Source organism: Pangasianodon hypophthalmus, chromosome 30 (assembly GCF_027358585.1).
Source record: "Pangasianodon hypophthalmus isolate fPanHyp1 chromosome 30, fPanHyp1.pri, whole genome shotgun sequence".
Classification (NCBI taxonomy): domain Eukaryota; kingdom Metazoa; phylum Chordata; class Actinopteri; order Siluriformes; family Pangasiidae; genus Pangasianodon; species Pangasianodon hypophthalmus.
In genome coordinates this window covers 759,743-773,295 of record NC_069739.1, presented here as the reverse complement: position 1 = coordinate 773,295, position 13,553 = coordinate 759,743, and the positions used below count along the sequence as shown (strand labels likewise).

General features: G+C 33.3%; 1 protein-coding gene across 1 annotated transcript in view; it reads left to right on the top strand.

Moving 5' to 3' along the window:
- Positions 1-5,498: 5,498 nt before the first annotated feature.
- The window catches only part of adgrg11 (adhesion G protein-coupled receptor G11), a 36,222-nt gene continuing 28,167 nt past the window's right edge, over positions 5,499-13,553 (top strand). The window contains exons 1-2 of the mRNA XM_034301898.2: positions 5,499-5,875; positions 8,991-9,094. Of these exons, the coding sequence (XP_034157789.2) occupies positions 9,016-9,094 (79 nt within the window). The 5' untranslated portion in view covers positions 5,499-5,875; positions 8,991-9,015. The remainder of the gene's footprint in view (positions 5,876-8,990; positions 9,095-13,553) is intronic.

Sequence of the window (13,553 nt, the reverse complement as noted above, 5' to 3'; positions counted from 1 at the left end):
AGAGTGTTGTGTGTTAGAATGTAGAGTGTGTTAATGTGTGTTATAGTGTGACAGTGTGTGTATTAGAGCATTAGTTTGTTGGTAAGTGTTAGTGTGTGTAAAACAGTACTGTAGTGTACAGAGAGTGTAATAGTGTATTATAGAGTGTTATAGAGTGTGTTATAGAGTGTGTTAGATTGTAGAGTATGTTATTGAGTGTTACAGTGTGTTATAGAGTGTTATAGTGTGTTATAGAGTGTGTTATAGTGTGTTATAGAGTGTGTTAGATTGTAGAGTGTGTTATTGAGTGTTATAGTGTGTTATAGAGTGTTGTGTGTTAGAATGTAGAGTGTGTTAATGTGTGTTATAGTGTGACAGTGTGTGTATTAGAGCGTTAGTTTGTTGGTAAGTGTTAGTGTGTGTAAAACAGTACTGTAGTGTACAGAGAGTGTAATAGTGTATTATAGAGTGTTATAGAGTGTGTTATAGAGTGTGTTAGATTGTAGAGTATGTTATTGAGTGTTACAGTGTGTTATAGAGTGTTATAGTGTGTTATAGAGTGTGTTATAGTGTGTTATAGAGTGTGTTAGATTGTAGAGTGTGTTATTGAGTGTTATAGTGTGTTATAGAGTGTTGTGTGTTAGAATGTAGAGTGTGTTAATGTGTGTTATAGTGTGATAGTGTGTGTATTAGAGCATTAGTTTGTTGGTAAGTGTTAGTGTGTGTAAAACAGTGCTGTAGTGTACAGAGAGTGTAATAGTGTATTATAGAGTGTTATAGAGTGTGTTATAGTGTGTTATAGAGTGTTATAGTGTGTTATAGAGTGTTGTGTGTTAGAATGTAGAGTGTGTTAATGTGTGTTATAGTGTGTGTTAGAATGTAGAGTGTGTTAATGTGTGTTATAGTGTGTTATAGAGTGTTGTGTGTTAAAATGTAGAGTGTGTTAATGTGTGTTATAGTGTGACAGTGTGTGTATTAGAGCATTAGTTTGTTGGTAAGTGTTAGTGTGTGTAAAACAGTGCTGTAGTGTACAGAGAGTGTAGTAGTGTATTATAGAGTGTTATAGAGTGTGTTATAGAGTGTTATAGAGTGTTACAGTGTGTTATAGAGTGTTGTGTGTTAGAATGTAGAGTGTGTTAATGTGTGTTATAGTGTGACAGTGTGTGTATTAGAGCATTAGTTTGTTGGTAAGTGTTAGTGTGTGTAAAACAGTGCTGTAGTGTACAGAGAGTGTAGTAGTGTATTATAGAGTGTTATAGAGTGTGTTATAGAGTGTGTTATAGAGTGTTACAGTGTGTTATAGAGTGTTGTGTGTTAGAATGTAGAGTGTGTTAATGTGTGTTATAGTGTGACAGTGTGTGTATTAGAGCATTAGTTTGTTGGTAAGTGTTAGTGTGTGTAAAACAGTGCTGTAGTGTACAGAGAGTGTAGTAGTGTATTATAGAGTGTTATAGAGTGTGTTATAGAGTGTGTTATAGAGTGTTACAGTGTGTTATAGAGTGTTGTGTGTTAGAATGTAGAGTGTGTTAATGTGTGTTATAGTGTGACAGTGTGTGTATTAGAGCATTAGTTTGTTGGTAAGTGTTAGTGTGTGTAAAACAGTGCTGTAGTGTACAGAGAGTGTAGTAGTGTATTATAGAGTGTTATAGAGTGTGTTATAGAGTGTTACAGTGTGTTATAGAGTGTTGTGTGTTAGAATGTAGAGTGTGTTAATGTGTGTTATAGTGTGACAGTGTGTGTATTAGAGCATTAGTTTGTTGGTAAGTGTTAGTGTGTGTAAAACAGTGCTGTAGTGTACAGAGAGTGTAGTAGTGTATTATAGTGTGTTATAGAGTGTGTTATAGAGTGTGTTATAGAGTGTTACAGTGTGTTATAGAGTGTTGTGTGTTAGAATGTAGAGTGTGTTAATGTGTGTTATAGTGTGACAGTGTGTGTATTAAAGCATTAGTTTGTTGGTAAGTGTTAGTGTGTGTAAAACAGTGCTGTAGTGTACATAGAGTGTAGTAGTGTATTATAGAGTGTTATAGAGTGTGTTATAGAGTGTGTTATAGAGTGTTACAGTGTGTTATAGAGTGTTGTGTGTTAGAATGTAGAGTGTGTTAATGTGTGTTATAGTGTGACAGTGTGTGTATTAGAGCATTAGTTTGTTGGTAAGCGTTAGTGTGTGTAAAAGAGTACTGTAGTGTACAGAGAGTGTAGTAGTGTATTATAGAGTGTTATAGAGTGTGTTATAGAGTGTGTTATAGAGTGTTACAGTGTGTTATAGAGTGTTGTGTGTTAGAATGTAGAGTGTGTTAATGTGTGTTATAGTGTGACAGTGTGTGTATTAGAGCATTAGTTTGTTGGTAAGTGTTAGTGTGTGTAAAACAGTGCTGTAGTGTACAGAGAGTGTAGTAGTGTATTATAGAGTGTTATAGAGTGTGTTATAGAGTGTGTTATAGAGTGTTACAGTGTGTTATAGAGTGTTGTGTGTTAGAATGTAGAGTGTGTTAATGTGTGTTATAGTGTGACAGTGTGTGTATTAGAGCGTTAGTTTGTTGGTAAGTGTTAGTGTGTGTAAAACAGTGCTGTAGTGTACAGAGAGTGTAGTAGTGTATTATAGAGTGTTATAGAGTGTGTTATAGAGTGTGTTATAGAGTGTTACAGTGTGTTATAGAGTGTTGTGTGTTAGAATGTAGAGTGTGTTAATGTGTGTTATAGTGTGACAGTGTGTGTATTAGAGCGTTAGTTTGTTGGTAAGTGTTAGTGTGTGTAAAACAGTGCTGTAGTGTACAGAGAGTGTAGTAGTGTATTATAGTGTGTTATAGAGTGTGTTATAGAGTGTGTTATAGAGTGTTACAGTGTGTTATAGAGTGTTGTGTGTTAGAATGTAGAGTGTGTTAATGTGTGTTATAGTGTGACAGTGTGTGTATTAAAGCATTAGTTTGTTGGTAAGTGTTAGTGTGTGTAAAACAGTGCTGTAGTGTACATAGAGTGTAGTAGTGTATTATAGAGTGTTATAGAGTGTGTTATAGAGTGTGTTATAGAGTGTTACAGTGTGTTATAGAGTGTTGTGTGTTAGAATGAAGAGTGTGTTAATGTGTGTTATAGTGTGACAGTGTGTGTATTAGAGCATTAGTTTGTTGGTAAGCGTTAGTGTGTGTAAAAGAGTACTGTAGTGTACAGAGAGTGTAGTAGTGTATTATAGAGTGTTATAGAGTGTGTTATAGAGTGTTACAGTGTGTTATAGAGTGTTGTGTGTTAGAATGTAGAGTGTGTTAATGTGTGTTATAGTGTGACAGTGTGTGTATTAGAGCATTAGTTTGTTGGTAAGTGTTAGTGTGTGTAAAACAGTGCTGTAGTGTACAGAGAGTGTAGTAGTGTATTATAGAGTGTTATAGAGTGTGTTATAGAGTGTGTTATAGAGTGTTACAGTGTGTTATAGAGTGTTGTGTGTTAGAATGTAGAGTGTGTTAATGTGTGTTATAGTGTGACAGTGTGTGTATTAGAGCGTTAGTTTGTTGGTAAGTGTTAGTGTGTGTAAAACAGTGCTGTAGTGTACAGAGAGTGTAGTAGTGTATTATAGAGTGTTATAGAGTGTGTTATAGAGTGTGTTATAGAGTGTTACAGTGTGTTATAGAGTGTTGTGTGTTAGAATGTAGAGTGTGTTAATGTGTGTTATAGTGTGACAGTGTGTGTATTAGAGCGTTAGTTTGTTGGTAAGTGTTAGTGTGTGTAAAACAGTGCTGTAGTGTACAGAGAGTGTAGTAGTGTATTATAGTGTGTTATAGAGTGTGTTATAGAGTGTGTTATAGAGTGTTACAGTGTGTTATAGAGTGTTGTGTGTTAGAATGTAGAGTGTGTTAATGTGTGTTATAGTGTGACAGTGTGTGTATTAAAGCATTAGTTTGTTGGTAAGTGTTAGTGTGTGTAAAACAGTGCTGTAGTGTACATAGAGTGTAGTAGTGTATTATAGAGTGTTATAGAGTGTGTTATAGAGTGTGTTATAGAGTGTTACAGTGTGTTATAGAGTGTTGTGTGTTAGAATGAAGAGTGTGTTAATGTGTGTTATAGTGTGACAGTGTGTGTATTAGAGCATTAGTTTGTTGGTAAGCGTTAGTGTGTGTAAAAGAGTACTGTAGTGTACAGAGAGTGTAGTAGTGTATTATAGAGTGTTATAGAGTGTGTTATAGAGTGTTACAGTGTGTTATAGAGTGTTGTGTGTTAGAATGTAGAGTGTGTTAATGTGTGTTATAGTGTGACAGTGTGTGTATTAGAGCATTAGTTTGTTGGTAAGTGTTAGTGTGTGTAAAACAGTGCTGTAGTGTACAGAGAGTGTAGTAGTGTATTATAGAGTGTTATAGAGTGTGTTATAGAGTGTGTTATAGAGTGTTACAGTGTGTTATAGAGTGTTGTGTGTTAGAATGTAGAGTGTGTTAATGTGTGTTATAGTGTGACAGTGTGTGTATTAGAGCGTTAGTTTGTTGGTAAGTGTTAGTCTGTGTAAAACAGTGCTGTAGTGTACAGAGAGTGTAATAGTGTGTGTTTGTTTGTTGTGTAATGAATGAGATACTTCAGGACTTGTTGTTTTAGGACATCATGTCCTTCATTACTCATTCATGTCTGTGTGTTACGAGGAAAAGAGATGCACCAGATAAAAAGTCGTTACCTTTTAGGACCTTCTCTGGTGATTTGCAAACCAAACGCACAGTGTGTGTGTGTCCCTGCAGCTATAAAGAGAGATAACAACACAAATAAATCATAAACACCCCTGTGGCACCTGCGTCAGGAAAGCAGCAGATATAAAGTTCAGCAAGAAAAGGACATGAAGAACCGTTAAAATATAAAAACAATCAAATTCATGGTTCAGTTTTTAACGAATGCACCATAATAAATAATCAATAACGAATAAAGTGAGTGAGAATGTTGTACTAATTAACACAAAAACTATACAAGCGTGTGATAGTATGTGTTAGAGTGTGTTGTGTGTTAGAGTGTGTTAGTGCGTGTTAGTGCGTGTTAGTGCATGTTAGTGTGTGTTAGAGTGTCTTAGAGTGTGTTGGTGTGTGTTGGAGTGTGTTAATTTGTGTTGGTGTGTGTTGTGTGTTAGTGTGTCTTAGTGTGGCTGGTGTGTGTTCTAGTGTGTTAGTGTGTGTTAGTGTGTGTGTGTTAGTGTATCTTAGTGTGGTCGGTGTGTATTATAGTGTGTTAGTGTGTTGGTGTGTTAGTGTGTTCTGTGTTAGTGTGTTAGAGTGTGTTGTATTTTAGTTTGTGTTGGTGTGTCTTAGTGTGTGTTAGAGTGTGTTGTATTTTAGTGTGTGTTGGTGTGTATTAGAGTGTGCTAGTGTGTGTTAATGTGTGTTAGTGTGTGTTAGTGTGTGTTAGTGTGTGTTGGTGTGTGTTAGTGTGTGTTGTGTGTTAATGTGTTGGTGTGTTAGAGTGTGTTAGTGTGTTAGAGTGTGTTGTGTGTTAATGTGTTGGTGTGTTAGTGTGTTAGAGTGTGTTGTGTGTTAGTGTGTTAGAGTGTGTTAATGTGTTGGTGTGTTAGTGTGTGTCAGTGTGTGTTAGTGTGTGTTATTGCGTGTTGTCTCTTAAAGTCTGTTGATGTGTGTTATGTCTTAGTGTGTGTTACTGTATGATGTTGGGTTCTAGAGTGTATTAGTGTGAGTTTTGTCATTAGTGTGTGTTGGTGTATGTTAGAGATGGTTAGTGTGTGCTAGTGTGTGTGTGTGTGTGTGTCTGCGTGTGTGTGTCTGCGTGTGTGTGTTTGCTTACAGTGGAAAAGCAACATGTAAATTGTGCAGTGTTTCCTGGAAAGTTTAAGTTCAGTGTGTGTGTGTCTGCGCGTGTGTGTGTGTGTGTGTGTGTGTGTGTGAGAGAGAAAGACAGAGAGAGACAGAGGAATTCAGCTGTGCAGGTAAGACTCTACTCTTTATTTTCTCTCATATTCATTAAAATAAATGGAAACTTGGAGGTTTTATAAAGTTCGGGTGAAACGAGACGTTTCAGGATGATACAGGAAATAAAAATCTAATCTAATCATCTGATAAACGTGAACTGTTCCTGTCACGCTTTATAGACGCAGGTGAAACAGAATCAAATAGCATTTAGTAATCATGTTTGATTACGTTTAAAAAATCAGGAAATGTTGAAATGTGTTTTTAGTTAAAGTGTGTTATGCAAATTATACGTTTATTGATTTTTAACAATCTGTTTGTCTTAATATTTATCTCAATAAAAAAATCTTGCTTAATAACACTTAAATAATTCCCAAAAATACACATGAAAAAATCATTTTTTAATTTAATTTTTAAATAATAAGTTAGTGTAATGGATTTTCCCTGCTGTCTGATGTAAAGTGTGTGAAACAAACATAAATCCATCCTCAACCTTAACGAGCAACACGTGATTAAAAGTATTTTCTGCCGAGGTCTTTCACCATCACTGAGACAGAATTCACGTCTCAGTGTCTCAGTGTCTCAGTGCCTCAGTGATAGAGACAGAATTAACGAGATTTATTTCATGTTCGTTTATTAAACTCTCAGAATCAGTCTCAGTGTCGACACTTTCATCCCCGACGCTCCTGTTACTGTTACTGTTACTGTACTTACTGAATTATTAATCATCAGCGCTGAGCTTTTAATCAGAGCTACAAAATGAAGAAACATTTTATAGAAATATTCATTGTATTTTCCAAATAATTTAATCGTAGTTTGAAAGAATTAATCATATTATTTACTGAATGATTAGTCATAGCCATAAAACGATTAATCCTACTGAGTTATTAATTATAGTTACTGAATTATTCAGCATAATTATTTAATCAGAACTATTAAGTGTAGTAACCAAAATTATTAAGCATATTTATCAAAGTATTCATTATAGTTACTGAATTATTATTTATTGTTACCAAATAATAATTAATAGTTACAGAATAATTCTTCATAGTTCCTGAATTATTAATTATTAAAACATACGTATCTGTGTGACTGTGTATGTTGTGTGTGTAAATATTTGATGGAGATATGCAGAATTAAACTAATGTTAATGACTAACAGAATCAGTAAAAGTTGTTTATTTATGACTCCCTATTTCCTGTTGTGTGTGTGTGTGTGTGTGTGTGTGTGTGTTTTGTTAAACAAAAAAAACGCTGATTAGTGTCTGAAAAGTCTCTCTTCTGCTCTTCACCCAAATACATTTGCAAATGAAAATCAGTTGCTGTAAAATACGACGTGCCTCATTAAAATACACTGCGCTTATAACGTCTGTCTATAATCATCTTCTTATTGCGAAATATAATAAAATAAATACATAATGATTTAATGTTAGATTACAGGAGAAGCAAAGAGAACAAGATGAAAAGGGAGGAAAAGCAGGAAAGAAAAGTGCAGTATATACAGCTATATATAGTTATATATTTATATATATTTCATACAGTTATATACATTTACATACACTTATATACAGTTATATACATTTACATACACTTATATACAGTTATATACATTTACATACACTTATATACAGTTATATACATTTACATACACTTATATACAGTTATATATTTATATATATTTCATACAGTTATATACAGCTATATACAGTTATATACATTTACATACACTTATATAGTTATATATTTATATATATTTCATACAGTTATATACAGTTATATACATTTCATACACTTATATACAGCTATATATTTATATATATTTCATAGTTATATACATTTCATACAGTTATATACAGCTATATACAGCTGTATACATTTACATACACTTATATACAGTTATATATTTATATATATTTCATTCAGTTATATACAGTTATATACATTTACATACACTTATATACAGTTATATATTTATATATATTTCATTCAGTTATATACAGTTATATACATTTACATACACTTATATACAGTTATATATTTATATATATTTCATTCAGTTATATACAGTTATATACATTTACATACACTTATATACAGTTATATATTTATATATATTTCATACAGTTATATACAGCTTTATATAGTTATATACATTTACATACACTTATATACAGTTATATACATTTACATACACTTATATATAGTTTTATATTTATATACATTTCATACAGTTATATACATTTACATACAGTTATATACAGCTATATACAGTTATATACATTTACATACACTTATATACAGTTATATACATTTCATACAGTTATATACAGCTATATACAGTTATATACATTTACATACACTTATATACAGTTATATATTTATATATATATTTCATACAGTTATATACAATTATATACAGTTATATACATTTCATACAGTTATATACATTTACATACACTTATATACAGTTATATATTTATATATATTTCATACAGTTATATACAGCTATATACAGTTATATACATTTACATACACTTATATACAGTTATATACAGCTTTATACAGTTATATACAGCTATATACAGTTATATACAGCTATATACAGTTATACAGTTATATACATTTATGTACAGCTATATACAGTTATATACGTTTATACAGTTATATACAGTTATATATCTCTTAAAACTTATTGTTTTATTAACTCATTGTTATTAAATTATTGTTATTACTATTATTGTTATTGTTATATATGTTTATATACTCTTATGTAAAGCCCCTTGAGAGGTCTTTTTAAAGGTGCTACATAAAATAAAGTTTACTATTATCATTATTATCATTATTATTATTATTATATACAGTTACATACAGTTATATACAGTTATATATATTTATATACAGCTACATACAGTTATATACAAAACATAAGAAGTAATGTGTAATGTTATATAAGATCATTTATATCATGAACAGCAACACAATTTTATAAATATATATGTACATTTGATTAGCATTAAGATGAAGAGCAGATATATTGGGAAAAAATATTTAAATCAGCATTACACATGTATCAGTATAAAGTGTGAACAGACAGACATAACATTTCTAATTATATTTTTATTCATTATTATTTCAGGGTTTTTCCCTTCGAGTGTGTGAAGATGAACTGGATGTTTAGGAGACGTTGCTCTCTGATGATTATACTGATGATCTGCTGGATGAGCACGTGTAAAGGTTCAGGTAGAAGGTCCAGGTTTTACTCGTCTGATCGATGCACTGAATGTGATTTTAAACTCGAACCGTTACTGAAATGTGTTTCTTATCTTCACTCTGTTTATGTTAACGCTGTATTTTGGGATGTGTTGGTGTGCGTGAGTGTGTGTAAATGTGTGTTGGTGTGTGTTCATGTGTTTGTGTATGTTGGTATGTTTTGGTGTATGTTGATGTGTGTGAGCATGTTTTAGTGTGTTTTAGGGTGTGTTGTTTTGTGGTAGGGTTTTGATGTGTTTTCGTGTGTGTTAGTTTGTCAGTGTTTTTGTTAGTGTGCATTAGTATAATAGTGTGTGTTGGTGTGTGTTACTGTGTATTAGTGTGTTGTTTGGTGTTAGTGTGTGTTAATGTGTTTTTTTTCTTAGTGTGTTGGGATGTATGGTAACGTTTGTGTGTTGTTTTGTAAGTGTTATTGTTTCATATTGTATTGCAGTGTGTTTGTGTGTGTCAGTATCTTTTAGTGTGTGGTAGTGTGTGTTTGTGTGTCGATTTGTGTTATGTATGTTATGGTATGTGTTAGTGTGTGTTAGTTTGTGTTGCCGTGTGTTGGTGTATGTTTGTGTGTGTTATTGCTTGTTAGTGAGTGTTAGTGTGTTTTAGTGTGTGTTATCGTTTGTTAGTGTGTGTTAATATGTTTTAGTGTGTGTTATTGCTTGTTAGTGTGTATTGTTTGTGTTAGTGTGTGTTAATGTGTTTTTCTGTATATGTTATTGCTTGTTATTGTATGTTAGTATGTTTTACCGTGTTATTGCTTGTTAGTGTGTGTTGGTATGATTTAGTGTGTGTTATTGCTTGTTGGTATGTGTTAATGTGTTAGTGTGTGTTATTGTTTGAGAGTGTGTGTTGGTGTTTGTTAGTGTGTGTTATTGCTTGTTGGTGTGTGTTAATACGTGTTAGTGTGTGTCATTGTTTGATAGTGTGTGTTGGTGTTTGTTAGTGTGTGTTATTGCTTGTTAGTGTGTGTTATTGCTTGTTGGTATGTGTTAATGTGTTAGTGTGTGTTATTGTTTGAGAGTGTGTGTTGGTGTTTGTTAGTGTGTGTTATTGGTTGTTAGTGTGTGTTATTGCTTGTTAGTGTGTGTTATTGCTTGTTAGTGTGTGTTGGTATGTTTTAGTGTGTGTTATTGCTTGTTGGTGTGTGTTCATATGTGTTAGTGTGTGTTATTGTTTGTTAGCGTGTGTTAGTATGTTTTAGTGTGTTATTGCTTGTTAGTGAGTGTTAGTGTGTGTTAGTGTGTTTTAGTGTGTGGTAGTGTGTTTTAGTGTGTTATTGCTTGTTAGTGAGTGTTAGTGTGTTTTAGTGTGTGTTAGTGTGTTTTAGTGTGTGTTATTGGTTGTTAGTGAGTGTTAGTGTGTCTTAGTATGTTTTAGTGTGTATTATTGCTTGTTAGCGAGTGTTAGTGTGTTTTAGTGTGTGTTAGTGTGTTTTAGTGTGTGTTATTGCTTGTTAGTATGTTTTAGTGTGTTATTGCTTGTTAGTGAGTGTTAGTGTGTGTTAGTGTGTTTTAGTGTGTGTTAGTGTGTTTTAGGGTGTGTTATTGCTTGTTAGTGAGTGTTAGTGTGTGTTAGTGTGTTTTAGTGTGTGTTAGTGTGTTTTAGTGTGTGTTAGTGTGTTATTGCTTGTTAGTGAGTGTTAGTGTGTTTTAGTGAGTGTTAGTGTGTTTTAGTGTGTGTTAGTGTGTTTTAGTGTGTGTTAGTGTGTTTTAGTGTGTGTTATTGGTTGTTAGTGAGTGTTAGTGTGTTTTAGTGTGTTAGTGTGTTTTAGTGTGTGTTATTGGTTGTTAGTGAGTGTTAGTGTGTCTTAGTGTGTGTTAGTGTGTTTTAGTGTGTGTTATTGCTTGTTAGTATGTTTTAGTGTGTTATTGCTTGTTAGTGAGTGTTAGTGTGTGTTAGTGTGTTTTAGTGTGTGTTAGTGTGTTTTAGGGTGTGTTATTGCTTGTTAGTGAGTGTTAGTGTGTGTTAGTGTGTTTTAGTGTGTGTTAGTGTGTTTTAGTGTGTGTTAGTGTGTTATTGCTTGTTAGTGAGTGTTAGTGTGTTTTAGTGAGTGTTAGTGTGTTTTAGTGTGTGTTAGTGTGTTTTAGTGTGTGTTATTGGTTGTTAGTGAGTGTTAGTGTGTCTTAGTGTGTGTTAGTGTGTTTTAGTGTGTGTTATTGCTTGTTAGCGTGTGTTAGTGTGTTTTAGTGTGTTTTAGTGTGTGTTATTGGTTGTTAGTGAGTGTTAGTGTGTTTTAGTGTGTGTTAGTGTGTTTTAGTGTGTGTTATTGGTTGTTAGTGAGTGTTAGTGTGTCTTAGTGTGTGTTAGTGTGTTTTAGTGTGTGTTATTGCTTGTTAGTATGTTTTAGTGTGTTATTGCTTGTTAGTGAGTGTTAGTGTGTGTTAGTGTGTTTTAGTGTGTGTTAGTGTGTTTTAGGGTGTGTTATTGCTTGTTAGTGAGTGTTAGTGTGTGTTAGTGTGTTTTAGTGTGTGTTAGTGTGTTTTAGTGTGTGTTAGTGTGTTATTGCTTGTTAGTGAGTGTTAGTGTGTTTTAGTGAGTGTTAGTGTGTTTTAGTGTGTGTTAGTGTGTTTTAGTGTGTGTTATTGGTTGTTAGTGAGTGTTAGTGTGTCTTAGTGTGTGTTAGTGTGTTTTAGTGTGTGTTATTGCTTGTTAGCGAGTGTTAGTGTGTTTTAGTGTGTGTTAGTGTGTTTTAGTGTGTGTTATTGCTTGTTAGCGTGTGTTAGTGTGTTTTAGTGTGTTTTAGTGTGTGTTATTGCTTGTTAGTGAGTGTTAGTGTGTTTTAGTGTGTGTTATTGGTTGTTAGTGAGTGTTAGTGTGTTTTAGCGTGTGTTAGTATGTTTTAGTGTGTTATTGCTTGTTAGTGAGTGTTAGTGTGTTTTAGTGTGTGTTAGTGTGTTTTAGTGTGTGTTATTGCTTGTTAGTATGTTTTAGTGTGTTATTGCTTGTTAGTGAGTGTTAGTGTGTGTTAGTGTGTTTTAGTGTGTGTTAGTGTGTTTTAGGGTGTGTTATTGCTTGTTAGTGAGTGTTAGTGTGTGTTAGTGTGTTTTAGTGTGTGTTAGTGTGTTTTAGTGTGTGTTATTGCTTGTTAGTGAGTGTTAGTGTGTTTTAGTGAGTGTTAGTGTGTTTTAGTGTGTGTTAGTGTGTTTTAGTGTGTGTTATTGGTTGTTAGTGAGTGTTAGTGTGTCTTAGTGTGTATTATTGCTTGTTAGCGAGTGTTAGTGTGTTTTAGTGTGTGTTAGTGTGTTTTAGTGTGTGTTATTGCTTGTTAGTGAGTGTTAGTGTGTTTTAGTGTGTGTTAGTGTGTGTTAGTGTGTTTTAGTGTGTGTTATTGCTTGTTAGTGTGTGTTAGTGTGTTTTAGTGTGTGTTATTGGTTGTTAGTGAGTGTTAGTGTGTCTTAGTGTGTATTATTGCTTGTTAGCGAGTGTTAGTGTGTTTTAGTGTGTGTTAGTGTGTTTTAGTGTGTGTTATTGTTTGTTAGTGAGTGTTAGTGTGTTTTAGTGAGTGTTAGTGTGTTTTAGTGTGTGTTAGTGTGTTTTAGTGTGTGTTATTGGTTGTTAGTGAGTGTTAGTGTGTCTTAGTGTGTATTATTGCTTGTTAGCGAGTGTTAGTGTGTTTTAGTGTGTGTTAGTGTGTTTTAGTGTGTGTTATTGCTTGTTAGTGAGTGTTAGTGTGTTTTAGCGTGTGTTAGTATGTTTTAGTGTGTTATTGCTTGTTAGTGTGTGTTAGTGTGTTTTAGTGAGTGTTAGTGTGTTTTAGTGTGTGTTAGTGTGTTTTAGTGAGTGTTAGTGTGTTTTAGTGAGTGTTAGTGTGTTTTAGTGTGTGTTAGTGTGTTTTAGGGTGTGTTATTGGTTGTTAGTGTGTGTTAGTGTGTTTTAGTGTGTGTTAGTGTGTTTTAGCATGTGTTATTGCTTGTTAGTGAGTGTTAGTGTGTTTTAGTGTGTGTTAGTGTGTTTTAGGGTGTGTTATTGCTTGTTAGTGAGTGTTAGTGTGTTTTAGTGTGTGTTAGTGTGTTTTAGTGTGTGTTATTGGTTGTTAGTGAGTGTTAGTGTGTTTTAGTGTGTGTTAGTGTGTGTTATTGCTTGTTAGTGAGTGTTAGTGTGTTTTAGTGTGTGTTATTGGTTGTTAGTGAGTGTTAGTGTGTTTTAGCGTGTGTTAGTATGTTTTAGTGTGTTATTGCTTGTTAGTGTGTGTTAGTGTGTTTTAGTGAGTGTTAGTGTGTTTTAGTGTGTGTTAGTGTGTTTTAGTGAGTGTTAGTGTGTTTTAGTGAGTGTTAGTGTGTTTTAGTGTGTGTTAGTGTGTTTTAGGGTGTGTTATTGGTTGTTAGTGTGTGTTAGTGTGTTTTAGTGTGTGTTAGTGTGTTTTAGCATGTGTTATTGCTTGTTAGTGAGTGTTAGTGTGTTTTAGTGTGTGTTAGTGTGTTTTAGGGTGTGTTAT